Consider the following 16,816-nt stretch of genomic DNA (forward strand, 5'->3'; position numbering starts at 1 on the left):
TGTTAAAAGGTTGGCACAACTCCTAGGCTGAAGGACCTGTTCTGAGACACAAATCTTACGGTTACAGTGTTTTATTAGTATAGGTCAGACAAGGTCGGTGTGTTCCATCAAGCAAGGAGAGTAAAGTAACAGAGTAAATAACAGTGGCAAAGGAACCCATATGGATGCTACAACTACAGGAGATTCTGCAGTTGCCTGAAATCTAGAGCAACACACACAAAATGCTGGATAAATACTCCAGGTCAGACAGCATCTATGGAAGTGAATAATCAGCATTTCAGCCAAGGTGCTTCATTGGGATATATGCTATCCTTTTATACTGCAAACTGTTCTGGACCAGTTTTAGATAAGAAACCTATTTAATTAGTACTGACTGAATCACACTAAAGCTTTGCAGACAAAAGAACTACAGTATAGAAATATCGAACCAATGTGCTACAGGTTACTAAAACTTTAAAAGCAAACAGGTGATTATACAAACATCTAAGCAAGTATAGGAAACCTAAACCTCCAAGAAAACATACAGTAACAAGCAACTAATCCTAATCCAACACTTGCTTGTTGTCTAATTTTCTTAAATATGAAGAAAGGTTACTCTGAACAATTAATATTTTCGTAAGTGTTGCTTCCTTGGATTTTTTTTTTGTTTATGATAGACCACTTGAAGCTGAGTGCAAATATAATTTCAGACTGCTTGTACCATGTAGGAATTTGGAGAAACAAGTAATTGACTTTTATTGAATATAATATGCCTAATTGCATAATAGTGCTGACGCTTTGCAAAAGTTCAACTAAGCTAAATAAAAGTATTGGTGATTTTCATTTGTGTTCAGTGTTTCAGGCTTAAGTGTCCAACAATAATCAGCCATCATTAATAGATTCCAGTTGCCTTGGTACTGTTTCTCCATGACTGCAATGTCCTGGTGAAACTTTTCACCATGCTCATCACTGACAGTGCCAGGATTTGCAGGGAAGAAGTCTAAATGGGAATGCAGAAAATGAGTCTTTAGTGACATGTTGCACTCCATGGTTTTGTATGCTTGAAGCATGTTGTCATCCAGCTGCATGTAGTTTGGTGCACTGTAATTCCCAAGAAAATTTTTAACAACATTGAAGTTCTTTGAATTGCTTGTCAGTGATGACCTGTTAGATTTGTGGACCAACAAAAATGCCTTCCTTAATCTTGGCATCAGTTATTCTGGGAAACATCTATCTCAAATATCGAAATCTTTTATGGAAATTTATAGCCTTTCTTAAAACCCATCCTGCCATGCAGCATCTGTCCTGCCTAAGCATGCCCAGGCATGCCTGGACAATATAGCAAACTTTTCAGCTGACATTGTGGGCAACATTATAAATGACTTGAATTATGAATTGAAATAACAAAAATATAGGCAATTTCAAAAAGATAGTGCATGATGAGGAAATTTGATGGTGATTTTCATGATCAGCAGGCCAAATTCCATAAGATACACTCAAGTATATTCAGGAAGCAAAATCTTTGTTGTCCAGTGTTATCAATCTGAGATATTAACCTTGTTTCTCTGTTGGCAGATTCTGTTTGAATTACTATTTCCAGCAATTTGGGGTTTTGTCGTAAATTGGAGAATGTCCACTGTCTTCTGTGGCATAATGTTTGCTTACTTCATTACGCCGATCACCGTAAATGCTTTGCTGCTTTGATCAGGTTATCCACTAAATTTGTTTTCACAGCCACTTTCAACAGTGACTGTATCTAGCACAGACATATTTCATGTGGATTTGAGCCGCTTTAATTCACTCACAGTTGCATGTCTTCAAGACATTCGGTGCTTTTTCAAGTCATCATCCTTGCTGAATCCTGAGAGTCCAGGCTGAATGCTATGTTCCAGCACATGTATACTCTTAAGCTTTCTTATATGCACAAACTCATTCTTTTTCAGAGCACCCAGACTCTATTGTTCCATTTCATCCATTGTTTCATCCTTCATTCACTGAGATACTTTTTCTTTCCCTTCCAATTGCCCATCACATAATTATGACTTCACATTTCTTTCAGTCTTACCTTGTTCTCCACTTTGTCCTCTAACCTTCCTCAAATGCTTACTTCTCAGCAGACAGCCCAGCTTCATCCCATTATGTTCACATCATGAAGCTTAATGTGATGTTGGCTCCTTTTATTGTTGCCTTTGTGTTTGTGCTGTTTCTTTGGACAGGTGCTCAATTATATCCAACCAGCTGATGCTGAAGTCCAGTTACCTGGATTACATTTTTCGCTCTTTGCTTCTGTAGGGTATACACAAAATGTTATGTAGTTTCAGATGCCAGTTTAATATCAGGTATCCAAAATGAAATTCTGTGTGCTGTCTGTACCTCTGTGATGCTACTGCAAGGAAGGTTTTTACCTGTGTAGCTCACCGTACTTGTGTATGACAATAAACTGAATGTTTGTGTGTTCTGTCTCTCTCCCACTTCCACTCTCACATGCACACATTGTCAACTTTCCCACCTTTTCTATTTTTATTTAGTTCATGAAAGCATTTAGATATTCCTTGCCCATTATTTGTGAAATTACAGAAAGAGAATAATGAGGATAACTGGCCTGTGTGTTTTATTACTGTGTTATCTTTATTATTGTGTTTTCTTTCAAGATCATAGATCATGTAGTCACAGAATTGGAGCCTGTGTGCATTGCAGAGGAAGAGTTTATCACCAAATTTTTTATGTTGACGGAAGACACATATAGTGAAACACCACAGGTAGAAACGTTCTATATATTTTCAAACTCCTTGTAGTTTGAGTGTTTTATAAATTTCAAGTTTTTTTAAAATATTAATTTTTTTGAGTTTTAATGTGAAATATGTTTCCTTTAAGTTTTATTAGCTTCAATACTCTTAAATACAAAGCATTTAATTATCTTTAGTAAATGAAATCATTATTCAATAAAAGTTCTATCTTATTCTAATTGAGTGGTTTAAATAGTAATGATTTTTTTGCTCTTATGTTTGCAGTTTAAAATATTGTCAGGTTATAGCCAAGAATCTTACATAGGTGTAGCATTGTAGTGGTCAATATAATTTTTGGCACTGACTGGTCAGACAGAACAATACTTTAAAATATCAGTGATATCCATACCTAACTGCTTCCTGATTAGTTGTTAGGTCAAAGATTATGACTCCCACTGATTAGAAGAGATGTTCATTGGTGGATTCACTATTGTTGAAAGCTGTTTAATTTCTGGGGTTTCAAACCCAAATGAAATGTTTCAGAGATAAGGAACAAAAAAAAACAAAATAAACTAGAATTCTGTTTAAATGTTTTTGAGTAACTTTATATGTCAATTAGAAAGTCATGCTGAATAACTAATAACCATTATTTAACTGTGTGAACGTGGCTGATAGCAGCAAATCATAAACACAAGAGATTCGGCAGATACTGGAATATTTCCGTTTCCCCTTCCTGCTTCAATTTCCCACTCTGGCTCCCCTCTTGCCTCTTCTCTTCATCTGCCTATCACCTCCCCTGGTGTCCTCCTCCTTCCCATTCTCCCATGGTCCACTCTCATCAACCATCAGAGTTCTTCTTCTCCAGCCCTTACTTCATCCTCTCTCCCTCACCCACCTCACTTCACCTATCACCTTCCAGCTTGTACTCCTGCCACTTCCCCACTTTCGTATTCTGGCTTCTTCCCTCCTACTTTCCAGTCCTGATGAATGATCTCAATACATCGACTGTTTATTTATTTTCCTCTATAGTGCTGCCTGACCTGCTGAGTTCCTCTAGCATTTTGTGTGTTTAACTGATAGCAGAAGAGCTTTGAAAGTTTTTAAATTAATTGATTTTTTTTTTCAGTTGCTGGGAAGTAAAAGTGATCTTGTGGCTACAGTTATCCAAGACTCTACAGAGAGAGAACAGATGCATTGGAGTACTGCAGAGTACGTAACATATTAGATCATGTCAGTTATTTGTGATAAACTGACATTTTTGTTTTCCTGTACGTATATTTTTATGGCCACGTGTAGGTAACTGAATTAAGATCGAAGAATCCAACAAACATTTCAATGCTTACCAACAACAAACTTATAGTAATAAAATTACCAGTTTTTATTCCTATAGATAGACATCTTTTAAATCAAAGAATATTCTATGCCAAGAAATGACTCCCCTACTGTTGCTTTGAAAACCACCTTCAAAAAAGGTGTTTTCCTACAGATATCTGCTCCTAGTCCCAATGTAAAGTAATTTGAAATTCAGATGGAAGCAATTTAGGTTTTTGAGTTGAGCACTCAATATCCAGCATGTAATATTAATTCAGATTTATTATTTATTTCACATAAGCATTTGACAATTTCAAATAGGATTTTTCCACTTACTAAGTTATTGAAATTATTAATCCACTTACAGATGGTGTTGGTTTCCTTACTGAAAGAAAGAACTATAATACCAGTTTTAAGCATCACAGATATCTTTGTCTGTAGAGAAATGCTTGATTAAGGTTTGTCTCCTTATCTTAAAAGGTCATGGCTTTAAGTTCATATTAAGAAACTTGATCACAAATTCTAGCCTGCAGAGTTGCTATGTTATAAGAATGTCAGATGGCAGATGAGTTATTCAGAGTTCCATTTGTTCTTCCAAGTTTGAAAAGAACTGTTACCTTAGCCCCATATCTTAGGCTGCATTTTATCCCAGCCAAAATCCTGCAACAAATTTAAAATTATTTGGACCTTTTGTTTCATTGCAGTTTGTTGGACTTTGCTGCATCTCCTTGCATTGAATTTCAAAAACCGCTTCATTGCTTGTGAAGCACATGAAGGTATCCCGAGCGTGTGAATGACATCCAATAAATACAAATCCGGAGCATGTTCAAACATAAGTTACAACTCATTTCCTTAATAATTTCTCTATTACTCTAATATTAGTCTTGAAATTCGAATAACTAACAGATTATGTCTGTTCACACTAGATGAATCTTCCATCGCATTAATATTATATTTTCTAATTATTCACTCACTACATGTTAAATAAGTGCAAAAAATTTGTGCCATAATTTTTACTATACTTTCGACTAGGCAGGAAGATGCCGGACTAAGTATTAAACGAAAAATGATGAATGAAATCTTCAGTACTCTTGAACTAGATCTGAGAAGTTTTGTAAACCTTTGTGATAAGATCAACCCATCAAACACCTTGCATTTACTGGTAATAGTGAGCCAGCGTGCACTGGCAGCTCAAGATTCTGACCCTCCTTACTTTATCAAATCTACATTTGGAAATAGTCTGGTGCATGTGAAGCGCAACTTTGACAAATGCATTGTAAGTAATTGATATTTTGTTCTATATTTTAATAAAGTACTTATTGTATTACTTCAATAGCAATAGCTATCAACAAAAAATATAGCTCTAATTCATGTTTTTCCATATCTTTACATAAGGTATTTCAGATGAGTTTTGTAACCATATAACTATATAACAATTACAGTACGGAAACAGGCCATCTCGGCCCTTCTAGTCCGTGCCGACCTCTTACCCTATCCTAGTCCCACCGACCTGCACTCAGCCCATAACCCTCCATTCCTTTCCTGTCCATATATCTATCCAATTTAACTTTAAGTGACAATATAGAACCTGCCTCAACTACTTCTGCTGGAAGCTCATTCCACACAACTACCACTCTCTGAGTAAAGAAGTTCCCCCTCATGTTGCCCCAAAACTTTTGTCCTCTAACTCTCAACCCATGTCCTCTTGTTTGAATCTTCCCCACTCTCAATGGAAAATGTCTAACCACATCAACTCTATCAATCCCCCTCATAATTTTAAACACCTCTATCAAATCCCCCCTCAACCTTCTACGCTCCAAAGAATAAAAATCTAACTTGTCCAACCTTTCTCTGTAACTTTGGAGATGAAACCCAGGCAACATTTTAGCAGACCTCCTCTGTACTCTCTCAATTTTATTGACATCTTTCCTATAATTCGGTGACCAGAACTGTACACAATACTCCAGATTTGGCCTTACCAATGCCTTATACAAATTCAACATTACATCCCAACTCCTATACTCAATGCTCTGATTTATAAAGGCCAGCAAACCAAAGGCTTTCCTTTCTACCCTATCCACATGAGAATCCATCTTCAGAGAACTATGCACCATTATTCCTAGATCTCTCTGTTCTCCAGCATTCTTTAATGCCCTACCATTTACCATGTATGTGCTATTTTGATTAGTTCTACCAAAATGTAGCACTTCACATTTTTCAGCATTAAACTCCATCTGCCATTTTGCAGCCCACTCTTCTAACTGTCCTAAATCTTTCTGCAAGTTTTGAAAACCTACCTCATCATCCACAACTCCACCTATCTTAGTATCATCTGCATACTGACTAATCTAATTTACCACCCCATCATCCAGATCATTAATATATATTACAAACAACATTGGACCCAGTACAGATCCCTGAGGCACACCGCTACACACAGTCCTCCAATCTGACACACATTTATCCACCACTACTCTCTGGCATCTCCCACCTAGCCACTGCTGAATCTATTTTACTACTTCCATATTAATGCCTAACGATTGAACCTTCCTAACTAACCTTCCGTGTGGAACCTTGTCAGAGGTCTTACTGAAGTCCATATAGACAACATCCACCGTTTTACCCTCATCAACTTTCTTAGTAACCTCATCAAAAAATTCAATAAGATTTGTCAACATGACCTTCCACACACAAATCCATGTTGACTGTTCCTAATCAGACCCTGTCTACCCAGATAATTATATATACCATCCCTAAGAATACTTTCCATCAATTTACCCACCACTGATGTCAAACTCACAGGCCGATAATTGCCAGGTTTACTCTTAGAACCCTTTTTAAACAATGGAATCACATGAGCAATACGCCAACCCTCTGGCACCATCCCCGTTTCTAATGACATTTGAAATATTTCTGTCAGAGCCCCTGCTATTTCTACACTAACTTCTCTCAAGGTCCTAGGGAATATCTTGTCCGGACCCAGAGACTTATCCACTTTTATATTCCTTAAAAAATGCCAGTACCTCCTCTTCTTTAATTGTCATACTTTGTAGCATTGTTAAAATGATTTAAAGAGGACTTGAATTCATATGCTACCTTTCATGGCCTTGGATCACATTAAAATGCTCTGCAGCTGATGAAGTACTATTGAAATCACTTTTGTGATGTAGGAAATATAGCAACCTCTGAAAAATAGAAGTATATTATTGACTAAATGCAATCTGTTTTTGAGATGTTGAATAAAGATTAAATATATTCACGACACTGGAGATAAATCAATAGCACTTCAAAATAATGTGTATTTGCTAACGTATCATACAGGGTCTTTTTAATATTTTGACTGAAAGGTTACCACTGTCAGTACGTCTGACATTATAGCACTCCTTCTCTTCTGCTCACTTCTCAGTCAAGACTGAGAAGGGTTTGTATCCTGTTGTAATAAATCAAATATACACCAGTGGGTGGCTTAAAACTTTGCCTGCTCAAACTGAAACAGAGCAGTTTTGTTTCTGAAGAATTTGCTCAAAGCCATCATCTCAGTAGAATACCATACAGTATTTACTTTAGAGGATTGCTATCAAAATTGAGCTTCCTGTCAGTTGATTTCAGATGCATATGTGAAGTTTATAATTATATTTATTCATTTCAGTGATTAAGCAAATGATGTCATTGCATTTAATTTAATATTTGAATTCTCATATTTAAATTATTTCCTCTGCAAGTTTTTAATAGGTGGTATTTTGAGATTTAGAATGTAGCCCAACAAAGCAATTTAAAAATATGCTTACTGTGTAACTTCCTTTTTGAGATTGGTAGTCAGCCATATGTTACTTTTGAAATATAGATGTCCTGGGGCACAAAGTGTTGACAGGACACAATCAGGAGCAGAAAGAGGTGGCCACGGAAGTCAGCAGGTCCAAAGAGGTAGAAGAACCAGTAAGCCTGAGAGAAGTAGAGAGTGAATGATGAAGTGCATCAGGATGAAGCAACTGAGCTGTCAGGTTGCAGTGAGGGGAAGCAGAGTACTGACTGAAAGCCTTCAAGTTGAGGAGTTGAGCACAATGAATAGTGAAGTACAAGAGAAGGAGAACGGAAATGAGTGTTGAACGGGGAAACTGAAATGGATATTTAAGTAACACTATTCTGAAGCAAACTGGGGCAACAAATAGAAGAGAACAATAAAGTTGAGAAAGGAATAATGGAAAAGTGGTAAAGATGGCCAGGGAGTTGAACAGATATTTGATATTACCAAAGTATCAAGGTGATACTGGGGTGAAGAAATTCCTGGAAGGTGACAACATACAGAAAAAAAGGTAAAAGGCAACAGGAAGAGCATGCATGTGACAAATGCTGCTGGGAGTTGAAATATCATCTGCTTCAGCTTTTTTTCTGGCCTTTAAATATGCTTAAGTATGCTCTTCATACATTTTCTGTGGAAATAAAAACAAATCAATATTCTGATGATGCGTGTGATGTTCACTGGTCACTCTTTCCACAGATGTTGCCTGATGGAGTTCTTACACCATTTCTGTTTTTGTTACGGAATCCGGCTTTTAAGCATTTTCAGCTGCTTTCCCCAATATGCAGACCAAAGTTTTTTTTCATTTCCAGCTGTAACTCTCCAACTTTGATGCTTTTACATAATAAAAGGGAAATGTAAAACTGTCGTACATCCATCTTCTAAATCTGACTGAATGAACCACCAGCAGCCACTCAATGATTAGGATTTATTAGCAACTGCAAATTAATAAGGCAGGGCAAGCAGAAAAACCGTTATTGGAGTGGACAATGTGAGAGTGGGGATTTGAGGCTTTAGCTCTTCAAGGCCTCAGCAAGGAGAGGCTTGATTGAAAGAAGGCAAAAAGCTGCAGATAAGATTTTTTTCAGTTTATTTATTTTTTCCTTATTTATAATTGCATGGTTAGAGCAGTAAGAATGCCAGCCAGGATAGTTGAATGCTTCTCTTGCAGGTTGTAGGAAGGCAAGTTCCTGATGACTTTGCCTGCGAGAAGTGCATCCAGCTGCAGCTTCTAACACTCCATGTTAAGGAGTTGGAACTGGAATAGAATGAACTCCAGATGATTTGGGAGGCTGAGGGGGTGATAGACAGGACAGATAGAAAGGTAGTTACACCCAAGGAGCAGGACACAGGAGACCAGGTGACAGGCAGGAAGTTGAAAGGGGTTAAGTAGCCAGTGCAGAGTACCGCTGCGGCAATCCACCGCAACACGAGGTATGCCACTGGATTCTGTTGGGGATCACCTAGTAAAGGAAAGTCACAGCGGTCAGGTCTCTGGCACTAAATCTGGTTCTGTGGATCAGAAGTGAAGGGGAAGAAGAGGTGAACTGTGCTGATATGGGATTCATTAGTTAGGGGAATGGTAAGGAGGTTCTGTCTACAAGAATGAGGTTTCTGAATGGTACGTTACCTCCCGAGTGCCAGAATCCAGGACATCTCGGATCGAGTTCTCAGCATTCTTAAATGGGAGGGTGAGCAGCCAGAGGTTCTGGTCCATATAGGTATCAATGACATAGGTAGAAAGAGGAAAGAGGTTCTACAAAGTGAGTTCATGGTTTAGGTGCTAAGTTAAAAGACCAATTTCGACCAATTGCTCAGTTCCGACCAATTTCACTCCTGAATGTGGAGGGGAAGATTATGTTTGGCATTCTGACAGAAAGAATATCTTCATTTGTGATGGAGAATGGATTGGTAAATACATCTATGCAGAAGGCAGGAAAATCTGGCTTCCTGGGATGCCTTGAACATTCTAGTATGATATGGCATACCATCCAGGAGTCGAAAAGATTGAGAAGAAATCTGGCTGTAGTTTGACTTGATCTGGCAGATGCGTATGGTTCTGTTCCCCATGTCCTGATTAAGTTTGCGATAGAATTCCTATGGATTCCTGCTAAGGTGAGGAACTTTGTTATGCAGTACTACAATGATTTCCAGATGAGGTTTTCCACTCAGCAGTTTACAACTAGGTGGCAGAGCTTGGATGTTGGAATCCCAATGGGATGTGCGATTTCACCCATCCTTTTTGTGTTAACCATGGAGGTCATTGTGAGGGCTGCAGAATCAGTGGGACCAGGTGTCACACTTGATAGCGGAGGGGAGTTACCACCAATACGAGCATTCATGAACGATCTCACCCTTTTGGGTCCCAGCACGGAGGCAGTGGAAAATGTACTATCTAGACTCGAGGAACTAATGGACTGGGGAAGAATGAAGTTCAAGACCAAGAAGTCAAGGAGCCTTGTTCTTAGGAGAGGAAAGTTGTTTGACTTTCATTTCACCCTTTGTGGAGAGGAGATTCCATCCATTCAGGATCAACCAGTTAAGGGTCTCGGGTGATGGTACACAGAGGAGCTGAGAGACACCAAGAAGGTTCAAGATGTCTGTCAACAAGTTTGACTTGCCTGCCTGGACTGATGCCACGGATAATGTGGCCACTAACTGTCTATGAAGTGGCAATGTCCCATGTGAGGCAATGGAACGGAAGATCAACAAGTATGTGAAGAAGTGGCTTGGAGTACCAAGCAGCCTCACCAATGTTGCAATCCACAGTAGCCAGACAAATCTTACCATCCCAGTGCAATCCCTTGTTGAAGAAGTCAAGTTAGCCAAGGTAAGATCATTCTTGATGCTTCGAGACTCAAAAGACCCTGTCATCAAGAACACCCAGCCGCATGTGAGATCAGGCAAGAAGTGGTCAGCCCGTGTAGCAGTTGATGAGGCAGAGTCTAGACTGAAGCACAAGGAGACGGTTGGGGCTATCCAGCTAGGCCACCAGGGACTTGGATGGACAACCCACAAGTGGTGGTCATCTTCTACAGGTAAGGAGCGCCGTGAGCTTGTAACACAAGAAATACGAGAGGTAGAAGAGGAGAAGTGGTTAGCTAAAGCAGCTGGCCTGGCCAAACAAGGGGCTTGGACCTGGTGGGAAAGTGTTGAACAATGACATCTATCTTGGAATGTTCTGTGGCAGATGGAACCGATCTGCATTTCTTTTTTATGCAGAGCAGCGTACGATCTGCTCCCAACACCTGCCAACCTCAGCACTTGGTATGAAGGTAAGACAGACAGGTGTGCTGCTTGTGGCGAGAAGGGAACACTTCAACATATTTTGAGTGCATGCAGAGTCAATCTTTCCAGCGGCATGTACACTTGGAGACAACAAAGTTCTCAAAGTTATAACAGAAGCAGTTGAGCAGAGAGTACTGCAGCACAACTTATCTCATGCCCCATGTTGCACAGAACATCGCATGTCATTTGTGAAAGAAGGCTCCAAGTCAAGGGTGTACAGCACAGGCTCACGATCAAGCATACTTTCTTCAGCCAGTGATTGGTGTGTCAAGGCTGACCTGGACGGGAAAGGCATTTTCCCGGAGCAAATAGCTTTCACCACATCGCGTCCAGATATAATCGTATGGTCTGACACCAGTAGAGAAATGGTTATTGGTGAACTCACAGTCCCCTGGGAAGACAACATCGATGAAGCCCATGAGCGCAAGTTAACCAAGTATGCAGAATTAAGATCAGAGTGCAGAGACAGAGGATGGAAGGTCTCATGCTATCCATTCGAAGTAGACTGCCATGGGTTTATTGCGTTCACTTTCCAGAAGTGGCTGCGTGACCTTGACTTCACTAGAAGAGAGATCAAGTCAACCAGCAGGGCTGTAGCTGAGGCAGCAGAGAAAGGATCAGCATGGGTGTGGACCAAGTATGTCCAGAGGGGCAGATAGTCAGTCAGTGTATACATATCTTGCAAACCCTTCAGTAGTTGCATAGACACCTGAAGAGCAGACTATCTGTTGGATGGAAGTGACCAACAACTCTGATGGAGGCAGATACCAAGTTTTTAAGCTCACCAATGGGAGGTGGTGCTGTAGCACTGCTGGCCCACCACCTCGACGGAGTCTTGATCATAAGTGGGCCAAAACACCTGAAGGCAGGTGGCAGATCAACTGATGATCCCACTGGTGATAGCACAGGACAGTTAATATCTTAGTCCACGTGTTTTTTTTTTTCAGTTCTAAAGACAAGACCTCCAGGATTGTGATCTTAGGATTCCTACCATGTGCTAGTGAGGCTAGAAATAGGAAGACCATACCATTTAACACATGGCTAAGGAGTTAATATATGAGGGAGGGTGTCAGATGTTTGGGTCATTTGGCTCTCTTCCAGGGAAGGAGGGACCTGTACAGAGGAGTTGGTTTGAATCTAAACTGGAAAGGGACTAATATTCGAGCAGGATAGTTTGCGAGTACTGCACGGGGTGTTTAAACTGGAGTTGCAGAGGAATGGGAACCAGAGTACTGGACAGATTGTAGAAAGGTTGTGGCAACGGATGTTGTTAAGACCTTAGACAAAGTCAGGAAACAAAAGGTTGAGCACGGTGGGACTAATGTTCTGAGCTGCATATATTTCAATGCAAGGAGTATTGTAGGAAAGGCAGATGAGCTCAATGCATGGATCAACGCATCGAGTTATGATATTGTAGCCATTGGTGACATTTGGTTGCAGGAGGAACAGGACTGGCAGCTCAGTATTCCAGGGTTCAGTTATTTTTGATGTGATCAAGCACAAGAGACTATAGGGGGAGAGATGGCATTACTAATCAGGGAAAATTTCACAGCAATGCTCAGTCAAATCGGACTGGAGAACTTGCTTAGTGAGGTTTTATGGGTGGAATTGAAAAATAAGGAAGGTATGACCATGTTAATGCAGCTATATTACAGACCACCCAGCAGTCCATAGGATTTAGAGGAACAGATTTGTGGAGAGATAACAGTCTGTTGCAAGAAACATAAGGTTCTGATAGTAAGTGATTTACTTTCCACATATTTACTGGAACTCCTGTATTGTAAAAGAACTAGATAGAGTTCACCAAATATGTTCAGAAAGTTTCTTTCATCAGTATATAGAAGTCCTAACTAGAGAGTCTGTGCAACACTTGATCTCCTATTAGGGAATGAGACTGGGCAGGTGACAGAGGTTTGTGTAGGTACTGAGGAGTGCAATAGAACAAGGGGGTCTGGAAATATAGTTCCATAATTCATTGAAAGTGGCGTCACATGTAGATTAGGTGGTGAAGAAAGCATTTGCCACATCAGCCTTCATAGATCAAAGTACTGATTACAGGAGTTGGGATGTTATGTTGAAGTTGTGTCAGATGTTAGTGGAGCCTAATTTGGAGCACTGTGTGCTGGTTTGATCACCTACTTACCGAAAAATGTAAATAAAATAGAAAGAATACAGAGAAAATTTACAAGAATGTTGCTGGGACTAGGAGGATCTGAGTTTTAAGGAAATAGTGAATTGGTTAGAACTTTATTCCCTAGAATGTAGAGGATTGAGGGGAGATTTGATAGAGGTATGAGGCATATAGGTAGGATAAATGAAAGCAGACTCTTTTCCACTGAGGTTGAGTGAGGCTACAACTAGAGGTCATGGGTTAAGGGTGAAAGTTGAAAAGTTTAAAGGGAACATGATGGGGAACTTCTTCACTCACGAGTGGTGAGATTGTGGAACGAGCTGTCGGCACAAGTGGTGGATGCAATTACAACTTCAACATTCAAGAGAAGTTTGGACAGGTACGAAGTAGGATGGGTATGGAGGATTAAGGTCCAGGTGCAGATCAGTGAGACTAGGCAGTTTAAATGGTTTGACATAAACTAGATGGGCTGAAGGACCTGTTTCTGTGCTGTCATTTTTTTATGTCTATGATTATATGACTCTTCCATAGACAATAGAAATAGCTGAAACAAAGTGTGTACTGCCATGAGTAATGGTGGTCAGCAACCTCGTCCACTATTCACTTAATTCCTATTTTACAACCCTGATCCTTAGTCTCCCACTGCTTATTTTATTTTTTTAATCATTTGAGTATCCTGCAGTTTTTTGATCAGGCCTACCCCATATTTTCCATTTATAATGATTCTAATGAAGGAGTAGTGAGCCACCTCCTTGAACCACTACAGTTATTCTAGTGAAGGTACTTATGTTTTCTGTATGCTACTAAGTTCATGGGTTTAGACTCAATTGTAATAAATAGTGTGCAGGGGTTTGGAGAGGAACTGAGGATGGTGAGTTCCTATGGACATGTTGCCTTTGTTCTTTATGGAGATTGCAGGTTTGGAAGGTGCTGTTTGAGCAGCCTTGGCAAGCAAGTGAAATGCATTTTGTAAATGGTGTTAGCATTATCATAAACATAAGAGATTCTACAGGTGATGCAAATCCACAACAACACATACAAAATGCTGGAGGAACTCAGCAGGTCAGGCTGCATCTATGGAAATGAAAAAACAGTTGACGTTTCAGGCTTAGACCCTTCATTGGACTGGAAAGGAAGGAGGAAGAAACCAGATAAAAAAAAAGGTGGGAGAAGGTTGTAATGTATGGATCTATTTCTTTTAGAACAATGACTCCCTTTTGTACTACGTATGGACTGATAATTTACCTATGCGAGTTGATCTGTTATCTACGCATACGCATTGATCTCTTGCTGTCTCTCGTGAATACACCAATTAAAGCCACTTCCAACTTGAGTGCTCTTATTTAATTGATATGTAGTTTCACAGAAACTACAAAGTGGCAACGAGTACAAACCTGAGTGCCAGAGAATATCACCAACTGCACCAACATTTACGGGACAATTACAGGACCAGACGGCAAGGGGAGAGTTAAACAGTACGGAGAAGGACTTCATGGATACTAACAAAGGGATGCATGAGTAACTGCATAGTACACAGTGAAAGATGCACAACTAACAAAGTTAAAGTGAAAATAACGTGGCAATGGCTTTAGTCGGGAAAGTTGATGAATTTGATAGTACTAATGAAGGCTGGGAGTCGTATACAGAGAGGGTTGAACTGTATTGTAAGTCAAACAACATGGATGAGGAAAAGAAAGTATGCACACTTCTTAGCTTAATGAGTGCTAAAACGTACAAGCTGTTTTGCAATCTAGTAACTACTGAAAAGCCAGCAAGCAAGACATGCGACTAAGTTGTTGCTATTTTACAAAATCACTTGAGCCCTAAACCACTGGTAATAACTGAGAGATTTAGATTTCACAAAAGGAGACAGTCAAAGGATTAAAGCATTTCTGAATACATTGCAGTACTGCGCAAACTTTCCCAATACTGTGACTTTAGAGATGGACTCTCTAATGTTTGTATGTGACATACATAGACAAAGCATTCAAAAGAGGCTACTGTCAGAAGGAGACCTAACCTTAGAACAGGCATTGACCATTGCAATATCATTAGACAGAAAAAGATGGTGCAAAAAACCAAAAATACTATCAATGTGGCAAATCGTCCCATGATGCAAATGACTGTTAGTTCAAGGAAAAAGTCTGCAGAAAGTGTCACAAACAAGATCACATAGAGAGAACATACAAGTCAGATAAAAAGCACAGCCAAAGAAAAAGACCACACCCACTGGAAAAATTTCAAACACAAAACTAAGCAAATGCATAAAGTGACCAAGTGTGTACCAGAATGAGACAACACAGTGCCAGACAAAGGGAAGCTGTCATGCCTAGAACTGCATGGTATTACTGAATCAGATCACAAATTCATATGGATCATAATAGATGTCAAACTAAAAATAGAGCTACATACAGGGTCAGTTTTGTCTATAATTTTAGAGGCTGATTACAACAGACTTTTTAAAGCTACCATTAGAGAAGGCCTCAGTGATGCTGAAGACCTGCACAGACGAAAAAGTGTCTCCCAAAGGCAAACTGAAAGTGAATGTGATGTACGGATGCCAAACACAACAGTTAGAGCTTTGTGTTGAAAAGTGGAGGGCCAGCACTTTTTGGACATGAATGGTTAAGAAGAATCCAACAAAGCTGTCACACAATCAAAGCTCTCAATGTGCCATCAAAAGGCAACTGCAGCCCAGATAGTAGCACGAACCAGAGATTGTCACAACTGCTTAATTCTAACGAGAAGATGTTAGAGAATCTGCATGAAAGACACCTGGGTACATTCAAGGTGAAGTGTCTCACCCAGAGTTAAGTGTGGTGGCTGGGAATAGATAGATGGAAGACTTGATCAAAACCTCTTCCGGATGCCAAAAAATTCAAAATGCACCCCCATAGGCACCATTATACCTGTAGGAGTGGCCATCTCCACCATGGCAAAGAGTACATATTGGCTTTGCTGGGCCATTTATGGACTCCATGTTTCTGATTTCTGTAGATGCTCATTCAAAGTGGCCAGAGGTCATGCCAATGAAGTGAACCACCTCAGAAAAGACTGTTTCTGCTCTGAGGACTATCTTCACCAGAAATGGCATACTAGAACAAATTGTGAGTGACAACTGACCACAATACACATCAGAAGAGTTTAGACTATTCATGAAGAAAATTGGCATTAAATATAACAAATCAGCTCTGCACCACCCAGCAATGAATGGGTTAGTTGAAAGATTTATTGAAACCTTCAAGAAGTCCATTAAAGCTATGGACAAGGAGGTAATTTCTCTACAGCACAAGGTGGGCAATTTCCTTCTCGTGTATCAGAGCTCTGTTAAGTGACGGCAAATCAAACATCTGCAATGCTGTTCATGAGCAGGAACCTGAGATCTTGCATAGATCTCCTGAAACCAGATCTACAGTGGGAAGTGCAGAATAAACATTTCAACCAGTTGCCAAGTAAATCAGCAAGGAGCTTTGAGTTTGAATTAGAAGTCCCAGCACATGATTACCGAGAAGGTAAGTGGACAGCTACAAGAACTGGACCATTGATGTACACAGTGGATGTTGAAGGTCATACATGGAAACA

At 39.7% G+C, this 16,816-nt stretch overlaps 1 protein-coding gene across 1 annotated transcript in view; it reads left to right on the forward strand.

Annotated features, from left to right (window-relative positions):
- The window catches only part of LOC140204181 (exocyst complex component 1-like), a 105,967-nt gene that overhangs the window by 71,609 nt on the left and 17,542 nt on the right, over nucleotides 1-16,816 (forward strand). The window contains exons 12-14 of the mRNA XM_072270645.1: nucleotides 2,631-2,738; nucleotides 3,832-3,914; nucleotides 5,049-5,292. Coding sequence (XP_072126746.1) covers nucleotides 2,631-2,738; nucleotides 3,832-3,914; nucleotides 5,049-5,292 — 435 coding nt within the window. The remainder of the gene's footprint in view (nucleotides 1-2,630; nucleotides 2,739-3,831; nucleotides 3,915-5,048; nucleotides 5,293-16,816) is intronic.

The sequence above is a fragment of the Mobula birostris genome, chromosome 10, assembly GCF_030028105.1.
Source record: "Mobula birostris isolate sMobBir1 chromosome 10, sMobBir1.hap1, whole genome shotgun sequence".
NCBI lineage: Eukaryota > Metazoa > Chordata > Chondrichthyes > Myliobatiformes > Myliobatidae > Mobula > Mobula birostris.